A 23,641-nucleotide genomic window follows, 5' to 3' on the forward strand; every position below is an offset into this window, starting at 1 on the left:
CAGAATAATGTTATGATATGTATAAAATACACATGATTACTCTTTTGACAAAATTCAGCACACAGTTTTGATAAAAACTCTCCAGAAAGTGTGCATAGAGGGAACCTACCTCAACATAATAAAGGCAATATATGACAAACCTACACCTAACATCATACTCAATGGTGAAAAGCTGAAAGCATGTCCTCTAAGATCAGGAACAAGACAAGGAGGTCCACTCTTGCCACTTTTATTCAACATAGTTTTGGAAGTCCTAGCTACAGCAATCAGAGAAGAAAAATAAATAAAAGGAATCCAAATTGGAAAAGAAGAAGTTAAACTGTCATTGTTTGCAGATGACATGATACCGTACACAGAAGATCCTAAAGATGCCACCAGAAAACTACTAGAGCTCATCAATGAATATGGTAAAGTTGCAGGTTACAAAATTAATACACAGAAATCTGTTGCATTTCTATACACTAACAACAAAAGATCAGAAAGAGAAATTCAAGAAACAATCCCATTTACCATCTCATCAAAAAGAATAGATTACCTAGGAATAAACCTACCTAAGGAGACAAGAGACCTGTACTCTGAAAACTGTAAGACTCTGATGAAAGAAATCGAAGAAGGCACTAACAGATGGAAAGATATACCATGTTCATGGATTGGAAGAATCAATATTGTCAAAATGACTATACTACCCAAGGCAATCTACAGATTCAATGCAATCCTTAACAAATTACCAATGGCATTTTCCACAGAACTAGAACAGAAAATCTTAAACTTTGTATGGAGACACAAAAGACCCCAAATAGCCAAAGCAATATTGAGAAAGAAAAACGGAGCTGGAGGAGTCAGGCTGACTTCAGACTATACTACAAAGCTACAGTCATCAAAACAGTATGGTACTGGCACAAAAAAAGAAATATAGATAAGTGGAACAGGACAGAAAGCCCAGAAATAAACCCACGCACCTATGGTCAATTAATCTACGACAAATGAGGCAAGACTACACAAGGTGGAAAGACAGTCTCTTCAACAAATAGTGCTGGGAAAATTGGACAGCTACATGTAAAAAATTGAAATTAAATCATTCTTTAACACCATACACAAAAATAAGCTCAAAATGGATTAAAGACCTAGATGTGAGACTGGACACTATAAATCTCCTAGAGGAACACATAGGCAGAACACTCTCTAACATAAATCACATCAATATCTTTTTCGATCTGTCTCCCAGAATAATGGAAATAAAAACAAACATAAACAAATGGGACCTAATTAAACACAAAGCTTTTGCACAGCAAAGGAAACCATAAACAAAATGAAAAGACAACCCACAAATTAGGAGAAAATATTTGCAAATGATGTGACCAACAAGTCTCCAAAATTGAAAAACAGCCCATGAGGCTTCATATTATCAAAACAAACAACCCAATCAAAAAATGGGCAGAAGACATAAATAGACATTTCACCAAAGAAGACATGCAGATGGCCCAGAGGCACATGAAAAGATGTTCAACATTGCTAATTATTAGAGAAATGCAAATCAAAACTACAATGAGATATCACCTCACACCAGTCAAAACGGCTATCATCAAAAAATCCACAAATGATAAAATCTGGAGAGGGTGTGGAGAGAAGGGAACCCTCCTACACTGCTGGTGGGAATGTAAATTGGTACAGCCACTATGGAGAACAGTATGGAAGTTCCTTAAAAAACTAAAAATAGAGCTACCATATGACCCTGCAATCCCACTCCTGGGCATATATCCAGAGAAAAACATGGTCCGAAAGAATACATGCACCCCAGTGTTCATTGTAGCACTGTTTACAATAGCTGAGACATGGAAGCAACCTTTATCTATTCCATCGACAAAGGAATGGATAAAGAAGATGTGGTATATATATACAATGGAATATTACTGAGCCATTAAAAAGAATGAAATAATGCCATTTGCAGCAACATGGATGGACCTAGAGATTGTCATACTGAGTGAAGTAAGTCAGACAGAGAAAGAGAAATATCATATGATATCCCTTATATGGGAATCTAAAAAGAAATGATACAAATGAACTTATTTACAAAACGGAAACAGACTCACAGACTTAGAGAATGAATTTATGGTTACCGGGGGGAAGGATGAGGGGAAGGGATAGTTAGGGAGTTGGGGAACAACATGTACACACTGCTATATTTAAAATGGATAACCAACAAGGACCTATTGTATAGTACAGGGAACTCTGCTCAATGTTATGTGGCAGCCTGGATGGGAGGGGAGTTTGGGGGAGAACGGATACATGTGTACGTATGGTTGAGCCCCTCTGCTGTGCACCTGAAACTATCACAACATTGTTAATCGGCTATACTCCAATATAAAATAAAAAGTTAAAAAAATACATATGGTGCTTCCCTGGTGGCGCAGTGGTTGAGAGTCCACCTGCCGATGCAGGGGACACAGGTTCATGCCCTGGTCCAGGAACATCCCACATGCTGTGGAGCGGCTGGGCCCGTGAGCCATGGCCGCTGAGCCTGCGTGTCCGGAGCCTGTGCTCCGCAGCAGGAGAGGCCACAACAGTGAGAGGCCCGCATACCGAAAAAAAACAACAAAAAAACAAAAAAAAACCCATATGATTACAAAAGAAACCAATTATTGAAAAATAAGTATTTGAAAATATTAGGAAGATGGAATTTGAGAAACAAATGTGCTTCTTATGGATGTACAAACTGCTACAATTATGAAGAAGTGATGAGCTTAAAAGGTAGCTGTAGATATTTGCAACTGTAAAGTGATATGAAAATATCTGAGATTCTGAAGGTGAAAAAGTCTCAGGCATGGCTAATACTACAGTGGTTTGTTGTTTAAATTGATAATTGAAGAAAATACTAAATTTCAGTTAAAGAAATGAGAAAATAATTTTTTTTTTCCCTAGCCATGATCAAGGATCCCCTGAACTCTATCCATAGCTCCCAGGTTAAGAACTCTTGCTCTAAGACAACACTTTTCAGTTGAAGAATTCAATTCAGCAGGAAAAAAAGCATTAAATGAGTACCTGCTGTATGCTGAGATAGGTGCTTCCTCCTTTTTTATGTTGTGGTGCACACAGAAAATTGTAATATCGTGCTGCATTTTGGGATACATAGTTAAGTCAGCCTGCAGCCACAGTCAGCTGGCCCAGAGGGCTCTAGCAACTCAGGCCTGTGCAGCTACCCTGAGGGCTGAAGGATCAGTATCTTCCCCACATCAATTGGGAAGCTCTGACCTCAGTACATTAATTAATTATGTGGAAAAAACTGCACAGTTTACCAGAAAAAGGGGGAAAAAATGGGGAAAGAAAGAAAAAAAAAAAAAGAACCAATGTTCAATCTTTTTGCCTCTGGGAACATATGGATTTTTTTTTTTTGCATACCCATCAGGCTCCTGCTTTCATCCCCTCCCAACAGGTTTTTCTAAACTCATGGCACAACAGTTTGGATTGTACTTTTTAAAAGCTAAATCTTGCTAAGAACTAAATAAAAGCAACATGCTTTAACAAACATTTAACAGTTTATGAAGTTCATACATATTATTATAATCTGATGCCAGTCTGGCACTTGTGATTTTTAAAGGCCATGACAAACTAGAGTAAACCATGCATCCTACTGGAACTTCAGGAAACAGACTACCTTCTGTGAGCTATAGTTAGGACCTCACAAAACAACCTCACTTTCCCCAAATTAATAAAAGCCTGCAGAGAAGCCAAAATTGACAGGAAACAGATTACCTTCTGTGAGCTATAGTTAGGACCTCACAAAACCACCTCACTTTCCCCAAATTAATAAATGCCTGAGGAGAAGCCAAAATTGACACTATGTATTTTTTTTCTTTGGCAATTCTTACCTTTTTGTTGTTCTCTTTAATGTCTTGAGGATTCAGAGACTTGTAGTCACTGAGGGAGAAAATGGCACAGTAGGTACATACAGTAATTGATAAAAACAGCTGTTTTTAAAACAAACTGAATCTTAAAATTTGACATTCAATAATACCAAAGAGTAACTAGCAATTTCACAGCAATTCTATCAACAAAACTAATAGTGTGGAAAATTAAGGAAATAAATAAATTATTAAATAATTAATAAATAACAGTGATTACAAGTTCCAATGCCTGAAGCTTTCCATCTAAAAGAGAAGTTAAGGTAGGGGACCAGAGACTAGCCTGGACAACCAAATTCACCATGAGGTAACCCCTTGTTGTCAATGTATAAAGAGATACAGGCTTATCTGTCTCATCTCATTTTAACACTAACACAATTTTCATAATAATTTGAAGTCAGTTTTTTGTACGAGATTAAGGAAAAAAATATACTCTTTTAAAACAGAAAAGATTGTTTTTAGGCATCAAGAAGGAACGACTTTTCTTTCTGGGATATATTTCTTCTCCCAAAAAGCAAGAGTATGGGTGATAAAAAAAAAAATCAAGTATTTCAGGACATGTGCTAAGAAATTATTTTATGGTTTGTTTCTTTTTTTTATAAAACTTTATTATTTACAAAATATTTATAGGAATGGAAAGTGTTTCTACTTACATTAAATCTGGTCTAAAGTGGTGTAATATTGCACAAAAAGATAAACCATTTCTCCACGATGTAGTAAAATTGGTGATTTTCACTCCCCGGTAATTTTTTGTAACTTCTTTGCACCATACAAGCAATGACTGACTAGCATTTGGCTTTCGTCCCAAAACAGGACTTGGTATAGGACTCGGCTAAAAAAAATGAAAAGAGGAAAACATTAAAATAATTTAATGGAAGATGAAAATTAACATTAATTGACCTAACTGGATCACTTGAACACTTTGATGTCAGTTTAGGTACTTCAAAACTGTCACTTCAAGACAACTGTAACCTCTAAGAAAGGAGACATGAATCTTAAGTTATTATCTTCAGTTTAAGCCTATGGCGTCTGCTTGACAAAGATATACATATGCAAGATTTTAATGTTATACATAAGAACAGGCCAAGAGCTACATTAATGGAAACATTAAAGTATTTAAATACTTAAGGTTGAATATCTATATAACTCTCACATACTAAAAAAATCTTCCCCAAATGCAATCATGTACAAATATAGTTTCTTTTTGAGTATATTAAAAAGAATGTCTTTTGAAGTCTAACTGTAGCACAAATTGTTAGTAGTGAAGAGGTCAAAATAATAGTTTTTAAAAATACAGTAATTGGGAATTCCCTGGTGGTCCAGTGGTTAGGACTCGGTGCTTTCATTGCAGGGGCCCAGGTTCATTCCCTGGTTGGGGAACTAAGATCCCGCAGGCTGCGAGGTGCGACCGAAAAATATATATACATACAGTAATCATACACATTTTAGTGCAATGATAACCATATTCAAACATACTTCTTATATAAATTTAATTCTGGCAAAACAGATTTAGTTATTAGCGACAGTCAGGTGTTGGTAGTAATAGCACACATCAGTATATAATTTGGATTTGCTCCAAATATCTTCTAATTATTGATGGCTACTTTTGGACATTATTAGGTTAGCTAGGTGTGTGGGTGTAGGGGGATGTGTGTTTTAAATCTAAAGCATTTACTTGATTTTTCCCCTTGTTCATATACTTAAAACAACGATAACAACAAAACAAAGACTCATAATAAGATTTTTATCCTAAACTTTTGTTATTCTTAAAACCATGTCATTTTCTTTTACTGAATAACAATCACATTTTGTGATGGTAACTTTAGAGGTTGATATAATTGAAAACTATAAAAAAAACGACTAAAAGTTTCTAGACTTTAAATATTGCTATCAATTAAGAGTGCTGGCTATAGACATAAATAGAAGCCCTCTAAAATAAGGTGAAAGGAGAACAATTATTTACCCCTAATATCATTTGAGTTTAACAAGCAAACCATTCTTGCCACACAGCTTACTTAAGAAAGACCAATGATGCCCCCATTTGACAAAAGGATGTTAGTGCCAAACAATTTAAATCAACCCCACATAATTATGATTTATGTATTCACTGCTCCTGTGGGAAGACAAGTAAGAAACACCAAGAATGTAATTTCTTACTTTTTATTAACTGTCTGATTAACAAATTGTTATATAAACAACCATGAATCTAGCAAAGCGTTGTTCTTTAAATGATCACCTATACAAAGTCAATGCTGAAAAATTTCCAGGTCATAAAAAATCAGCAAATTTGGGTTAGTTCTACTTAATATGAACAAGTAGATAAAAAATAGAATCCCCAATATAGGAGGATATTTACCTTAGAATAAATGATAGCTTTTTTTTAACATCTTTATTGGAGTATAATTGCTTTACAATGGTGTGTTAGTTTCCGTTTTATAACAAAGTGAATCAGTTATACATATACACATATCCCCATATCTCTTCCCTCTTGCGTCTCCCTCCCTCCCACCCTCCCTATTCCACCCCTCTAGGGTGGGATCACCCTAGATCAGCACCGAGCTGATCTCCCTGTGCTATGCAGCTGCTTCTCACTAGCTACCTGTTTTACGTTTGGTAGTGTATATATGTCCATGCCACTGTCTCACTTTGGCCCAGCTTACCCTTCCCCCTCCCCATATCCTCAAGTTCATTCTCCAGTAGGTCTGCGTCTTTGATCCTGTCTTGCCCCTATGTTCTTCACGACCATTTTTTTTTGTTTTTTAGATTTAGATTTTTAGATATACGTGTTAGCATACGGTATTTGTTTTTCTCTTTCTGACTTACTTCACTCTGTATGACAGACTCTAGGTCCATCCACCTCACTACAAATAACTCAATTTCATTTCTTTTTATGGCTGAGTAATAGTCCATTGTATGTATGTGCCACATCTTTATCCATTCATCTGTTGATGGATGCTTAGGTTGCTTCCATGTCCTGGCTATTGTAAATAGAGCTGCAATGAACATTGGGGTGCATGCGTCTTTTTGAATTATGGTTTTCTCAAGGTATATGCCCAGTAATGGGATTGCTGGGTCGTATGGTAGTTCTATTTTGTTTTTTAAGGAACCTCCATACTGTTCTCCATAGTGGCTGTATCAATTTACATTCCCACTAACAGTGCAAGAGGGTTCCCTTTTCTCCACACCCTCCCCAGCATTTATTTTTGTAGATTTTTTGATGATGGCCATTCTGACTGGTGTGAGGTGATACCTCATTGTAGTTTTGATTTGCATTTCTCTAATTATTAGTGATGTTGAGCATTCTTTCATGTGTTTGTTGGCAATCTGTATGTCTTCTTTGGAGAAATGTCTGTTTAGGTCTTCTGCCCATTTTTGGATTGGGTTGTTTGTTTTTTTGATATTGAGCTGCATGAGCTGCTTGTAAATCTTGGAGATTAATCCTCTGTCAGTTGCTTCATTTGCAAATATTTTCTCCCATTCTGAGGGTTGTCTTTTTGTCTTGTTTGTTTCCTTTGCTGTGCAAGCTTCTGAGTTTCATTAGGTCCCATTTGTTTATTTTTGTTTTTATTTCCATTTCTCTAGGAGGTGGGTCAAAAACGATCTTGCTATGATTTATGTCACAGAGTGTTCTGCCTATGTCTTCCTCTAAGAGTTTGATAGTGTCTGGCCTTACATTTAGGTCTTTAATCCATTTTGAGTTTATTTTTGTGTATGGTGTTAGGGATTGTTCTAATTTCCTTCTTTCACATGTAGCAGTCCAGTTTTCCCAGCACGACTTATTGAAGAGGCTGTCTTTTCTCCACTGTATATTCTTGCCTCCTTTATCAAAGATAAGGTGACCATATGTGCGTGGGTTTATCTCTGGACTTTCTATCCTGTTCCATTGAGCTATATTTCTGTTTTTGTGCCAGTACCATACTGTCTTGATTACTGTAGCTTTGTAGTATAGTCTGAAGTCAGGGAGCCTGATTCCTTCAGCTCTGTTTTTCTTTCTCAAGATTGCTTTGGCTATTCGGGGTCTTCTGTGTTTCCACACAAATTGCAAAATTTTTTGTTCTAGTTCTGTGAAATGTGATAGGTCTTTTAACTATCAATCTAGCATGTATTAAAATGACCCCCCCCCCGCCCCCGGCCCTGCACTGTAAGGCATGTGGGACTTCCCCAGCCAGGGATGGAACCCACACCCCCTGCAGTGGAAGCATGGAGTCTTAACCACTGAACCACCGGGGAAGTCCTAAAATGAACTATTAAATATGTAAAAGTGACTTTTCATAAAGGCAATATTTTAAATAATGGAAAATCTTTTAAAAAATGTGTTTGTGACTAGTTCATTGATTCTCTGGCTCGTCCACAGAGGATTCTTCACTGCAGTTCCAGATTAAGTGAGTAGAGGGATTTGAAAGTCACAGTGAAAAGTCACTTTTAGGTAAGAAGATATTTTCAAATCCCTCTAGCCAAGGATTCAATGAACTAGGCACAAACACATTTATTTAAAAGATTGCCTTTATTAAAATGTTTTTCTATATCAAATTATACTATTAAGGCATTAATTTCAAGCACGTGTAGCATGTACACAGGCCCAATAATCTGCAACTATCGTTATACCGATTAATTCTAATCATCAATAGCATGTACATAAGTAAAGTACAAATGCCATTGTCACCATGCTGTAATCTAGAGTGGCTTTCTGTACTTAAAAATTGAGAAAAACCTACCATGTCATTATGATTATATTCTTGTTTCTAAGAAGGCTCAATATGAAAAGGCTAGAAGAACTAAAGTAAACTGGATTTATCCCAACACAAAACCCTTGTATTAAAACATGTCACAGGGATGCTTACTGCACTGCCAGGAAAAAGAAGTCATATGTAATGGAAGAAACTGATGAAATTATAAGCCCTATAAATGGTCATGTTGGTTGCAGACAAAGAAAACTGAAGTAGAGCCACTGTTTGATGAATCATCCACTTCAGAAGTGCTGAGCTTTCATCTGATATTTTGCAGAGGGTAAGAAAGAAATAGTTATATCATTTCAAAACCTTCAGGATATAAATGGATGAAACTGCTTGTTTCTTGCTACAAACGGCTCCTGCTTTCGTATGTGGCAGCTTCCTTCACTTCCCTACGTCTCAGCTTCCTCATCTATGAAATGAGGGATTGTAATGATACTTGTCTCACAGTGCTGTTATAGTAACAAGATCTGCCTTCCTTGCCTTCCACCCATTATGCTCATTACCACTCTCTCCCTTGATCACTTTGAACCAAACTGACTTCTTTGCTGTTCCCTGGATACCCCAGATGGGGTCCCACCTTAGTGCCTTTACACAGATTGTTCCAGTTGTACGATTAACTCCAATACAACCATCTCTATCAGGCCTATTCTGACCACCCCATCTAATAATGCAACCCATCTCTATTGCCCAATCCCAAACCAGCACTCCTGACCTTCCCTTCCCTTACTCTGATGTTTCCATAGTATTTATAATCTTCTTATGGTCCATATACTTTATTTTGGTCATTACCAAAATGTACTTATTGGCTATGTTTATTGCTTATTACCTGTCCAACCTCAGTAAATAAAAGCGCTATGAGGGCAGGGATTTTAATTCGTTTTGTTTTTATTAACCTATCCCAGAACAGTTCCTGGCATATAGTAGGTACTCAGTAAATACTGTTAAATGAATAAATGCATGCAAAACATTTAGCACAAAGTACAGCACATAGTAACCATTTGGTGAATGTTAACTGCAATTATTATTACTACCACTGATACATTATCAGCACTTGAATTCCTATTTTTGAGGGTCTTTTGGAAATTTGAATCGCCATGAATTTCTTCAAGACACTGGAAAATTTTTTTGCAAACCAAGGTTTAACTCAGCGTTCCCCAACCTTTTTGGCATCAGGGACTGGTTTCCTGGAAGACAATTTCTCCGCTGACAGGGTGGGGGTAGGAGAGATGGTTCGGGAGGTAATGCGAGTGATGGGGAACAGCAGACGAAGCCTTGCTTGCCTTGCTCGCTCACCGGCCGCTCACCTCCTGCTGTGCAGCCCGGGCTCCTAACAGGCCAAAGACCGTTATCGGTTGGGGACCCCTGCTTTAACTAGAAGATTATCTTGATACTCTATGTGCAAAATGGGGTACTTGGAATTTTTGGCAATCTTTTTTTTATGGGTTTGGTAAAAGAAAGAAACTCTGAATGACTTTGTAATTTATTGTTTTCCGAAGAAAGAAAGACACCAAAATCTTGCCATTAAGGGTAGAAACAAATTTCAAATGTTGGAACAACTATTTAAAAGTTCTTTCTTGTATTTTTGCAACGGCTGGATGTATGAGAAAGCATCTCTACTTAACATGTTGGGAAAGTAAAGCACAGCTATTACAGTTGTCTTTTTTATGCACTGAGAGAGGAAATATCTAAAAGCCATTCTAATTATAACTTTAGGATCAGAATAATCAGAGTCTGTTTAATTAGGTGATCCAGTTTGCTCTCAGTCAAGGCACTGTGTGGATGAAATTGCACAATCTCAGCTTAACTGAGAACTACAGTTAGATGTCAACCAACATGATTATTAAGGCAGTTTAAAGTGGTGAGAGTAGAGAGGATCTAGGACTTGAGACCACAGTTTGACTTGACAGTTCTAGACTCTAATATAGATAATATTAAAATACTATTTCTGTTAACATAGCATACTACATGCAGTATTAAAGACAGTAAGGCCGCCAATTATTCTTGCTAACAACAGCAACAGGAGCTCTTTCAGGAAACCTAGTCAAATAACTTGTTACAAAGTTTCCTAAGTTTCAACAGTTGTAAGAAATTTCAATTCCACTTTCTTCTACTCTACTCCTCTGACTACAGTTGCTTTCTCTTTGGCTGTCTCCCCTTCTTCCACTGATACAAGCATATATTCCTCTAGGTATTGCTCTAAATAGTTTTCTCTCTCCACACTTTGAATTGATTCACTCCCAGGATTCCAACTATCACTTCCATGCAGATGATTCCCAAATATACATTTATAGTTCAAAACTATCTCAAGTTGACATTTCCAGCTGGCTGTCCTTCCTGCCACATAAAATTCAGACTCAATATGTCCCAAACCATAATTATACTTTTTCCTTATAACCTGCTTCATTTTTATTATGTTTGCAAATGATATTGCAATTATATTGTCCCAATCATCTAGACTCTCTCAGAATCAACTTTGAACTCTCTTCCTTCACCTATCATCCTTTACTAGTTAATTCACAGGCAATTTTGATTTTATTGTTGTAAAGTTTTTGCAATTTATCTTCTTTTGCCTAGGCTATTGCAAAATCTTCCAAATAGGTTTTCCTTCTTCCAATTCTCTTATTTGACCCATTGCCATAGCAACAATCTTAAAGTGCAGATCAAAGTCTCTAAAGGCTCTCAAGAACATACAAAATGATGTCAAAATACTGAGCATTGAACATCAAAGCTTTTTCAATGTTTCTATTCTCTAGATGACTCATTATTCTCTAAAATCACTATGGTTTCCTGCCAGCTCCCAGCTCCCCCACTTCCAGTCTTTGATCTTACAGACTGTCACCCAACTTGGAATATCTTCTGTCCCAAGTACAGCTGCTACAATTCCACTCTACCTTCAAGGTTAAGTTCAGCTGTCATCTCCCACGTGAACTCTCTTTCCAACTCCTAGTCAGTAGGAGCACTTTTCAATTTTCCTTGACTCTTTATGTCTCTCTTATAACATTTTTACTACAATATATTCAATTCTTCTTTCTACAAAAAGACTAACTTTTCATTAATTCTTAAAGTATATTCTGAGCACCTACTACTTCCCACATACAATGTTAAAATCTTTACATGGATTAGCTCATTTAATCTTACAACTCCTCTGAGATAGTTGTTATTCCCAATTTCAGTTGAGGAAACTGACATTATACACCTAGAAGTGGAGGAGTTAGAATCTATAACAAGGTGTTCCCATTCCAGAGCCTGTTCTCTTAAACAACATGCATTTCACACTTTGAGATAATGTAGTTTTAGGACCTCAGTAAAACCTGTAAGTTTTTTTGAGACTAGTGATTGCTTCGGTCAACTTATCTTTTTCAGAACTTAGATCACTGCCCCAGTGTATATTAAATTAATTGATTTTTAAAGAGGCAATCTAACCACTTTAAAACCTAGGAGTATTCCATTAGTAAAATCCTTTGCGCAATCTGTTGTATCTTAGATTATTGGTTGGAACTAGAACTAGAACTAAGTACAGAGCAATGAGATACACACTACCATTGCTAAAGCTGCAGGACATTTTGGTCTCCCTAGTACTGATTCTGGGTAGTCTTCTCCCAACCACAAATTATTGCAAATGGTTGAGGGAACTTTGGATAAATTTAACATTTGGTGAGCCCCAAGCAACAGCAGTGGTGAAAACAAGAATATTTGTATCAGTACTGTTCCTATCCTTTTTCAAAGTGTTTTCATTTAAGTAATTTCAATGTATTCTCAGAGAAAAACTGAAAGTTAGGCTTTGTTATTCTACTACTAGACAATCAGAAAGATTATTCTGTAATAAAGTCATATTGGGAGGAACTTCTGTTTACATTAAAGGAGGACTAACATCTGAACACATTTTGAAAAAGCTGAACAAAGTATTTTTTAGGGGACTTCCCTGGTGGTCCAGTGGTTAAGAATCTGTCTTGCAAAGCAGGGGACGATGGTTGGATCCTTTGTCAGGGAACTAAGATCCCACATGCCGCGGGGCAACTAAGCCCGCGTACTGCAACTACAGAGCCCACACACTACAACTAGAGAGAAGCCCACACACCGCAATGAAGAGCCCGCCCGCACGAAAAATCCCACGTGCCGCAACTAAGACCAAATAAATAAATAAATAAATAACAATTTTAAAAAGTACTTTTTAGACAACCTTCTAAGAAATGTCCAAGTCTAGACCTAGACAGACTAGAAAACCATAGTGAGCGAAACTCTCAGTTCTCCTTTCTTAATGGTTGATCTGGAAGAGTGAGTTAAGAGACAGAGCTACACTTTTGGTAGACTTCCAAACAGCAATATGATCCCCTCTACCCTCAAAAGTAGAAAAAATAAAATAATAAAGAGCACAAAAACATATTGTACAACACAGGGAATACAGCCAATATTTTATAACAACTATAAATGAAACATAACCTTTAAAAATTGTAAATCACTTTGTTGTACACCTAAAACTTATATAATATTGTACAGCAACTAACCGCAATAAAAAAAGATGAAAGCAAAAAATAATGAAATAGAAGGTAAACATACAATAAAAAGGATCAACAAAACCAAAAGTTGCTTCTTTGAAAAGACAAAATTGTTTAAAATTATAGTGTGACTGATCAAGAAAAAAAGAGGGAAGCAAATTCCTAGAAAAGTATAGCCAGAAGAAATAAAAATCCTGGAGAGTTCTATCACTATTAAAGAAACTGAATTTGTAATTAAATACCTTCCTATAAAAAATTCTTTGACTTAAGTGATAAATTCCACCAAACATTCAAGGAAGAAATATCTCCAACATTACACAAATTCTTCCAGAGAGTAAGAAAAATGAGTTTAATTTCCCACCTCATTTCATGATCCAAGCAAATCTTTTTTTTCCTCATGATACTTAAAAAAAAAAATTTATTGAACTATAGTTGATTTATAATGTTGTATTAATTTCTGCTGTACAGGAAAATGACTCAGTCATATATATATATATATATATATATATATTCTTTTTCATATTCTTCCCCATTTTGGTTTATCACAGGATACCGAATACAGTTCCCTGTGCTACACAGTAGGATCTTGTTGTTTGTCCATCCTATATATACTAGTTTGCATCTGCAAATCCCAAACTCCCCTACCACCGTCCCCCACACCCACTTGATAACCACAAGTCTGTTCTCTATGTTGTTGAGTCTTTGTTTCGTAGATATATTCATTTGTGTCATATTTTAGATTCCACATATAAGTGATATCATATGGTATTTGTCTTTCTCTTTCTGACTTACTTCTGTCAGTATGATAATCTCTAGGTCCATCCATGTTGCTGCAAATGGCATGATTTCATTCTTTTTTTTTTTTTTTTTTGTGGTACGTGGGCCTCTCACTGTTGTGGCCTCTCCTGTTGCGGAGCACAGGCTCTGGACGTGCAGGCTCAGCGGCCATGGCTCACAGGCCCAGCTGCTCCGCAGCACGTGGGATCTTCCCGGACCGGGGCACGAACCCGTGTCCCCTGCGTCGGCAGGCAGACTCTCAACCACTGCACCACCAGGGAATCCCGATTTCATTCTTTTTTATGGCTAAGTACATACACATACACACACACCCCATATCTTCTTTACCCATTCATCTATTGATGGACATTTAGATTGTTTCCATGTCTTGGCTATTGTAAATAATGCTGCAATGAAAACAAGGGTGCATGTATCTTTTCAAATTATAGTTTTTTCTGGGTATATGCCCAAGAGTGGATCCCTATCAAATTACCCATGACATTTTTAAAAGAACTATAACAAATAATCCTAAAATAGAACAAAGCAGGAGGCATAACCCTCCCAGACTTCAGACAATACTACAAAGCTACAGTAATCAAAACAATGTGGTACTGGCACAAAAACAGACATATGGATCAATGGAACAGAATAGAGAGCCCAGAAATAAACCCACACACCTATGGTCAATTAACGTGTGACAAAGGAGGCAAGAATCTATAATGCGGAAAGGACAGTCTCTTCAGCAAGTGGTGCTGGGAAAGTTGGACAGCCGCATGTAAACCAATGAAGTTAGAAAACACCCTTACACCATTCAAAAGTAAACTCAAAATGGCTTAAAGACTTAAATATAAGACATGACACCATAAAACCCCTAAAAGAGAACACAGGCAAAACATTCTCTGACATAAATCATACCAATGTTTTCTTAGGTCAGTCTCCCAAGGCAACATAAATAAAAGTAAAAATAAACAAGTGGGACCTAATTAAACTTACAAGCTTCTGTACAGCAAAGGAAACCATAAACAAAATGAAAAGGCAACCTAAGGACTGGAAGAAAATATTTACAAATGATGCAACTGACAAGGGCATCAAAACATACAAACAGCTCATACAACTCAATAACCAAAAAACAAACAACCCAATAGAAAAATGCGCAGAAGACCTAAATAGACATTTCTCCAAAGAAGACATACACATGGCCAATAGGCACATAAAAATATGTTCATCATTGCTAATTACTAGAGAAATGCAAATCAAAATCAAGCAAATCTTGAAACCAAAATTCAATAGGATAACACAAAATTACAAAAAAAGTCATGGGGCTTCCCTGGTGGCACAGTGGTTGAAAGTCCGCCTGCCAATGCAGGGGACACGGGTTTGTGCCCCGGTCTGGGATGATCCCACATGCCGCGGAGTGGCTAGGCCCGTGAGCCATGGCCACTGAGCCTGCACGTCTGGAGCCTGTGCTCCACAATGGGAGAGGCCACAACAGTGAGAGGCCCACGTACCACAAAAAAAAAAAAAAAAAAAAAAGTCATGAATATAGATACAAAAGTCTTAATGAAATGTTAGCACATTGAATCTAGCAATTTATAAACTGAACAAACTGGACTTACCACAGGAATGTACATTTTACTTAACATTAGCAAATCTATTGAGTTAACTTGCCAAATTAACAGATTATAGGGAAAATATATAGATACAACCATCTAAATAGATGCAGAAAAGTATTTAATAAAATTTTATGTCCATTTCTAACCTATAAAGTAACCTTAGCAAACTAGTAGTAATAGAAAATTCCTTAACTTGTATAAAGCCTACAGCAAATATCACAATGGTAAAATAGTCAACGTTTTCCCTTCAAGATTGAGAATCTATCACCACTTTTATTCAACAATGTATTGAATGTTCTTGCTATTGCATTAAGGCCAGAAAAATATATAATGATATAAATATTAGAAAAGAAACAAAAGTAAAACTGATTATTTACATATAATGTAATTATGTAGAAAATCCAAAGAAATCTACAGGTAATTCATTAGAATGAATAAGGGAATTTTAAAAGGTTGCGGGATACAAAAAACAATGTATTACAAAACCAACTGCATTCCTATACACCAACAAAAGCAGTTAGAAATTAAAAATTTTAAGACATTTTATGTCATTCATAGTGACATAAAAATAAAGTACTAAAAAATAAATCTATAAATAATGGATATGACTGCTATAAGAAACCTATCAAGCTTTATTATGAGAAAATAAAGGAGACCTAAAGAGATGGAGAAATATACAATATTCATGGATTAGAATATTCAATTTTGTAAAGACACCAATTTTTTTTTTTTTTTTTTTTTGCGGTACGCGGGCCTCTCACTGTTGTGGCCTCTCCTGTTGCGGAGCACAGGCTCCGGACGCGCAGGCCCAGCGGCCACGGCTCACGGGCCCAGCTGCTCCGCGGCATGTGGGATCTTCCCGGACTGGGGCACAAATCCACGTCCCCTGCGTTGGCAGGCAGACTCTCAACCACTGCGCCACCAGGGAAGCCCCATCTTAAGCATTTTTAAGTGTACACTTCAGTGTTTTTTTTTTTGAAATTAATTTATTTATTATTTATTTTTGGCTGTGTTGGGTCTTTGTTGCTGCACACGGGCTTTCTCTAGTTGCGGCGAGCGGGGTCTACTCTTCGTTGTGGTGCACGGGCTTCTCACTGCGGTGGCTTCTCTTATTGCAGAGCACAGGCTCTAGGTGAGCAGGCTCAGTAGTTGTGGCGCACGGGCTTAGCTGCTCCGGGGCATGTGGGATCTTCCCGGACCGGGGCTGGAACCCATGTCCCCTGCCTGGGCAGGCAGATTCTTAACCTCTGTGCCACCAGGGAAGTCCCCAGTTTTCTTAAGTACATTCTTATTGTGCAACAATCACCATCATCCATCTCCAGAACATTTTTCACCTTACAGAACTGATACTCTATATCCATTGAACAGTAATTCCCCATTTCGCCTTTTCCACAGCCCTTGGCAACCACCATTCTACTTTCTGTCTCTATGATTTTGACTACTCTAGGTACCTCAAATAAGTGGAATCATATATATCTGTCTTTTTGTGACTGGCTTATTTCACTTAGTGTAATGTTCTCAAGGTTCATCCATGCTGTAGCATACGTCAGAATTTCCTTCCTTTTTGAGGCTAAATAATATTTTATTATATGTATATACCACATTTTGTTTATCCATTCATCAATAGCCACATGGGTTGCTTTCAGATTTTGGCTGTTGTGAATAATGCTGCTATGAATATGGGTGTACAAATATCTTGGGACCCTGCTTTCAATTCTTCTGGGTATACACCCAGAAGAGAAATTAGTGGATCATATAATTCTATTTAAAAATTTCTTGAGGAACTTCTACAGTGTTTTCCGTTGTTGCTGTACCATTTTACATTCCCACCAACAGCACACAAGGGTCCCAATTTCTCCACATCCTCGCCAACACTTGCTATTTTCTGGGGTTCTTCTGGGTTGTTTTTGGTTTTGATAACAGTCATCCTAATGGGTGTGAAGTGGTATCTCATTGTGGTTTTGATTTGCACTTCTCTAAAGATTATGGATGTTGAGCATTTTTTTCATGTGCTTATTGGTTATTCATATATCTTCTTTGGTGAAATGTTTATTCAAGTCCTTTGTTCATTTTTGAATTGTTCGCTTTTTGTTGTTGAGTTTTATAAATTCTCTATATATTTTGGATATTAATCCCTTATCAGATATATGATTTGCAAATATTTTCTCACATCATGTAGGCTGCCTTCTCACTCTCTTGTGTCCTTTGATGCACAAAATTTTCATGAAGTCCAATTTATCTATTTTTTCTTTTGTTGCCTATACCTTTGGTATTATATATTGTCAAATCTAAAGTCACGAAGATTCTGCTTTATATTCTCTTCTAAGAGTTTTATAGTTTTAGCTCATACATTTAGGTCTTTGATCCATTTGGAGTTAATTTTTGAATATGGTATTAGGTAAGAGTCCAACTGCATTCTTTTGCATGAGGATATCTAGTTTTCCAGGATCATTTGTCTGAAACACTGTCCTGTTCCCACTGGATGGACTTGGTACTCTTGTTGAAATCATTTGATCACATATGTGAGGGTTTATATCTGGGCTCTCTATTCTACTCCACTGGTCTTTGTCCGTCTTTATGCCAGAACCAAACGTTTGATCACTGTAGCTTTGTAGTAAATTTTGAAATCAGGAAGTGTGAGCTCTCCAGCTTTGTTCTTTTTCAGGATTGTTCTGGCTATTCAGGGTCCCCTGAGGTTCCATATGTATTTCAGGATAGATTCTTTGATAGATTTTTGCAAAAAAATTTTTTTGAATATGCAGATCACTTTGGGTGGTAGTGATGTCTTAACAACAATAAATCTTTCAATCTATGAAAATATGAATTGTCCTTCCATTTATTTATGTCGTCTTTAATTTCTTTCATCATTGTTTTCTACCTTTCAGTGTGTAAGTCTTTTTACCTCCTTGGTTAGTTCCTTAGTATTTTATTCTTTTTGATACTATTTTAAATGGAATTGTTTTCTTAACTTCCTTTTCAGGCTGTTGTTAGTGGTAGAAATGCAACTGATTTTTGTGTGTTGACCTTGTAACCTTTTCTGAACTTATTTATTAGTTCTAACAGTTTCTTTCTTTTCTTTTTTTCTCCGTGGAATATTTAGGGTTTTCTATATATAAGATCATATCATCTGTGCACATAGATAATTTTACTTCTTCCATTCCAATCTGGATGGCTTTTATTTCTTTTTCTTGCTTAATTGCTCTAGTATGGACTTCCAGTACAAAGCTGAACAGAAGCAGTGAGAGTAGGCATCCTTGTTTTGTTCCTGATCTTAGAGGAAAAGCTTTTTGCCTTTCACCATTGAGTATGGCTGTGGGTTATTCATATATGGCTTTTATTATATTAAGGTAGTTTCTGTCTATTCCTGGTTTGTTGAGTGCTTTTATCATGAAACGGTGTTGAACTTTTTCAAATGTTTTTTCTGCATCTATTGAGACGATCACCTGATTAAAAAATAGATTTTTGTATGCTGAACCATTCTTGCATTCCAGGAATAAATGCCATTTGGTCATGATATGCAGTTCTTTTAATTTGCTGCTAAAATTCAGTTTGCTAAAATGTTGTTGAGGATTTGTGCATAAATGTTTATAAGGGATATTGGTCTACAGTTTCCTTTTTTTGCTATGTCGTTGGCTCTGCTATCAGGGCATTGCTGGCATTACAGAATGAGTTAGGAAGTGTTCCCTTATCCTCAATTTTTTGGAAAACTTTGAGGATGACTTGGATTTTTTTTAACCTTAAATGTTTGGTAGAATTCACCAGTGAAGCCACAGATCCAGGGCTTTTCTTTACTGGGAATTTTTTTTTAAATTTATTTTAATTAATTTATTTATTATTTTTGGCTGTATTGGGTATTCGTCTCTGTGCGAGGGCTTTCTCTAGTTGCGGCAAGTGCAGGCCACTCTTCATAGCGGTGCGCGGGCCTCTCACTGTCGCGGCCTCTCTTGTTGTGGACCACAGGCTCCAGACGCGCAGGCTCAGTAGTTGTGGCTCACGGGTCCAGTTGCTTCGCGGCATGTGGGATCTTCCCAAACCAGGGCTTGAACCCGTGTCCCCTGCATTGGCAGGCAGATTCTCAACCACTGTGCCACCAGGGAAGCCCCAACTGGGGAATTTTTGATGACTGATTCAATGTCTTTATGAATTTATAGGTCTATTCAGGTTTTTTGTTTCTTCATGATTCAGTCTTGGTAAGTTTTGTGTTTCCAGGAATTTGTCCATTTCATCTAAGTTATCCAATTTGTTGGTGTACAGCTATTCATAGTACTTTATTAATTATCCTTTTTATTTCTGTAGAATCGGTAGTAATGTTCTCACATTCATTTCTGATTTTATTTGTGCCTTCTTTTTTTCTTAGTCCATCTTGTTTAAGGTTTGCCCATTCTGTTGATCTTTTCAAAGAACTAATTTTTGGTTTCATTGATTGTCTCTATCTTTTTTTTCCAAGACTTAATTTTCTCAGAGTAGTTCTAGGTTCACAAAAAGTTTAGAGTTAAGTACAGAGATTTCTCACATACCCCGCTGCCACCACACATGCATAGCCTCTCCCATTACCTACATCATTCACCATAACAGTACATTTGTTACCAAGGATGAACTACATTGATGCATCATAATCACCCAAAGTCCATAAAGTACCTTAAGGGGTTCACTCTTGGTGTTCCACATTCTATCAGTTTGGACAAATGTACAAAGACTATCCATCATTATAATATCATATAGAGTATTTTCACTCCTCTGTGCTCTGCCTATTCGTTCCTGTCCACAACCCTGCTCCTGGCAGTGATCTTATTGTCTTCATATTTTTGCCTTTTTCAGAAATCATATAGTTGGAATCATACAGTATGTAGCCTTTCCTGAGGATTTTTCACTCAGTAATATGCATTTAAAATTCCTCCATGTCATTTCATGGTTTGATAGCTCGTTTCTTTTCAGTGCTAAATAATATTCCATTGTCTGGATGTACCACAGTTTATCCATTCATCTACTGAAGGACATCTTGGATACTTCCAAGTTTTGGCAATTATGAATAAAACTGCTATAATCATCTACTTGCAGGTTTCTGTGTGAACATTTGTTTTCAACTCCTTTGGATAAATACCAAGGAGTGAAATTGGAGATCATAAGGTAAGAATATGTTTACTTTCATAAGAGATCACCAGTCTTCTGAAGTAGCTATACCATTTTTCATTCCCACCACCAATGAATGAGAGTTCTTATGCTCCACATCCTTGGTAGCTTTTGGTGTTTTCAGTGTTCTGGATTTTGGCCATTCTAATAGGTAGGTAGTGGCATCTCATTGTTTTAATTGGCATTTCCCTGATGACATGTGATGTGGAGCATTTTTTAATATGCTCATTTGATATCTGTAAATCTTCTTTGGAGAGGTGTCTGTTAAGGTCATTGGCCCATTTTTAAATTGGGTTGTTTGTTCTCTTATTGTTGAGTTTTAAGAGTTTTTTTGGTTATTTTGGGTAACAGTCTTTTATCAGATGTGTCTCTTGCAAATATTTTCTACCTATCTGTGGCTTGTCTTCTCATTTTCTCCACATTGTCTTTCACAGAGCAGGAGTTTTAAATTTTAATGAAATCCAGCTTATCCATGATCTCTTTCAGAGATTATGCCTTTGGTGTTGTATCTAAGTCTTCAAAATCCAGTGTGCACTTGGCACTTACAACACATCTCAATTTAGACAGGTGTTGAATGGCCGCATGTATCCAATGGCTACTACATGAGACAGTTATAGACATATTTTGATTTTTTTATACCTTACTTTGTTAATAAAAATTGTATATATTCAAGGTGTACAATGTGATGTTTTGATATACATACACACTATAAAATGATTACTACAACCAAGCAAATTAACATATCCATCACTTCACACTGTTACATTTTTTTGTGTGTGGTGATAACATTTAAGATCTAGTTCTTAGCAAATTTAAGCATACAATACAGTATTATTAACTATTATTAACTATCATTATGCTGTACATTAGATCATTAGAACTTATTTATCTTACATAAAACTTTGTACCCATTGACCAACATATTCCCCGCCTGCCACACACTCTTGCTAGTAACCATCATTCTGTGCTTCTATGAATTCCACTTTTCTTAGATTCCACATAAAACTGAAATCCTGCAGTAGTCTTCCTTCTGAGCTTGATTTATTTCATTAGCATAATGTCCTCCAGGTTCATCCATGTTGTTACAAATGGCAGCATTTCCTCTTTTTAAGGGCTGAATAATATTCCATTGTAAATATATACTACAATTTCCTTATCTGTTCATCCACTGACAGACACTTAGGTTGTTTCAATATCTTGGCTATTGTAAATAATGCAGCAATGAACATCAGAGTGTGTTTATCTCTTCAAGATAAGAGTTTCCTTTTCTCCACATCCTTGCCAACACTTATTTCTTGTTTTCTTTTTTAATAATAGTCTTCCTAGCAGGTGTTAGGTGGTATCTCACTATGGTTTTGATTTGCATTTCCTGGTGATCAGAGATGTTGAGCACCTTTTCATAAACCTGTTGGCCATTTGTATGTCTTCTTTGGAAAAATGTATTCAGGTCCTCTGCCCATTTTTTGATCAGGTTATTTGTTTGTTGTTGTTATTGAGTTATATGAGTTCCTCACCTATTTTAGATATTAACCTTTTATCAGATATACAGTTTGGAAATATTTTCTCCCAATCCACAGGTTGCCTTTTCATGTTTTATTTCCTTTCTTGTACAGAAGCCTTTTAGGTTGATGTAGTTTCACTCATTTACTCTTAGTTTTGTTGCCTGTGCTTGGTATGGATCTGTTTGAGTTCTTCCTATTTGGAGTCAATCTTCTTGGATGTTTATATTTATATCTTTCAACAAAATTGGTAACTTTTCAGCCATTATTTCTCCAAATAATATCTTTGCCCCTTTCTCTCTCTCTCTCTTCTTATTTTAGGATTCTCATAATGTGTATAATGGTTCAGTTGATGAGGTCCACAAGTCCCTTAGGCTCTGTTCACACTCCTTTTTTTCCTGATATTTAGACTCTATAATTTCAATTGTTCTTTGTTCAAAGTCACTGATTCTTCAGCCTGCTCAAATCTGCCTTTGAATCCCTCCAGTGAATTTTCCATTTCAGTTATTGTGCTACTCATCTCTAGAATTTCCTTTTGCCTTCTTTTTAGGTTTTCTCTTTATTGATATTTCCATTTTGTTGACTTTCTTCACATTTTCCTTTAATTCTCTGAGCATCTTTAAGACAACTGTTTTAAAGTCTTTGTCTAATAGGTGCACCACCTGGTCTTTTTCAGGGACAACAGCTTGTTAATTTTTTTTCCTTTCAGGAGGTCATACTTGCCCATTTCTTTGTATGTTTTGTGATTATTTTTTTCAAAACTGGATATTTGGGTTTTGTTTGTTTTTTTTTTAACAGTCAAAGAAGACTTTACTCAAGATTATTGCAGTAGGGGAGAGAGATTAAACTCGACTCTGATGAAACAAAAGCCAGAAGAGATTTTAAGCACTGGCTTGAGCTAGTGAAAAAGTTCTGCAAGATGTTAGCAGGGAAATTTGTCCATGTGATTAGGTCTTCTGTAAAACTGGATATTTGATAACCAGTAATAATGTGGTAACCCTGGTTATCAGATTCACCTTCTCCCTCATGGTTTCCTTTCCTTTCCTTTTTTTTTGGTTTATTTGTTTATATGTTTGTTTAATTATTGTAGGCTGTCTCCATGCTGTACATTAGCCTGAGGCACAAACATAAGGTCTTCTCAAGTGTTTTCTGAGCCTGTAATTTTCTCTGGTTGAGTGGTGATTTTCTAATTTCTTCTATATGAACAGTTGCTTTCCAATGTACTCATCTTTAATGTCTGGCTCCGCAAAGATAAAAAAAGACCAAAATGAAGGGGGGAAAAAAGGCACCAGCCCTTTAAAACCTCTGAAAGTTGCTTCAGCCTGAGTGGGAAGGGCTTGCAACAATGTCTGGCCACTTCTATGTCTGTACCTCTGTGATGAGAAGTAGCAAACAGCTATCAGAACATACATGTCTGATATATGCAAGACAGGGCCCTTATTGCTCACCCTGACTCCTGTAAGCTGCGTGCAAGCTGCTCCAATAATACATACA

General features: G+C 36.6%; 1 protein-coding gene across 7 annotated transcripts in view; it reads right to left on the reverse strand.

Annotated features, from left to right (window-relative positions):
- EHBP1 (EH domain binding protein 1) overlaps window positions 1-23,641 on the reverse strand; it is a 346,734-nt gene that overhangs the window by 99,784 nt on the left and 223,309 nt on the right. For all 7 annotated transcript variants that reach the window (XM_060309152.2, XM_030877350.2, XM_060309154.2 and 4 more), the window contains 2 exons: window positions 4,553-4,731; window positions 3,867-3,915 (listed from right to left, as the gene is read on the reverse strand). In XM_060309152.2, coding sequence (XP_060165135.1) covers window positions 3,867-3,915; window positions 4,553-4,731 — 228 coding nt within the window. The remainder of the gene's footprint in view (window positions 1-3,866; window positions 3,916-4,552; window positions 4,732-23,641) is intronic.

This window comes from Globicephala melas, chromosome 12 (assembly GCF_963455315.2).
Source record: "Globicephala melas chromosome 12, mGloMel1.2, whole genome shotgun sequence".
NCBI lineage: Eukaryota > Metazoa > Chordata > Mammalia > Artiodactyla > Delphinidae > Globicephala > Globicephala melas.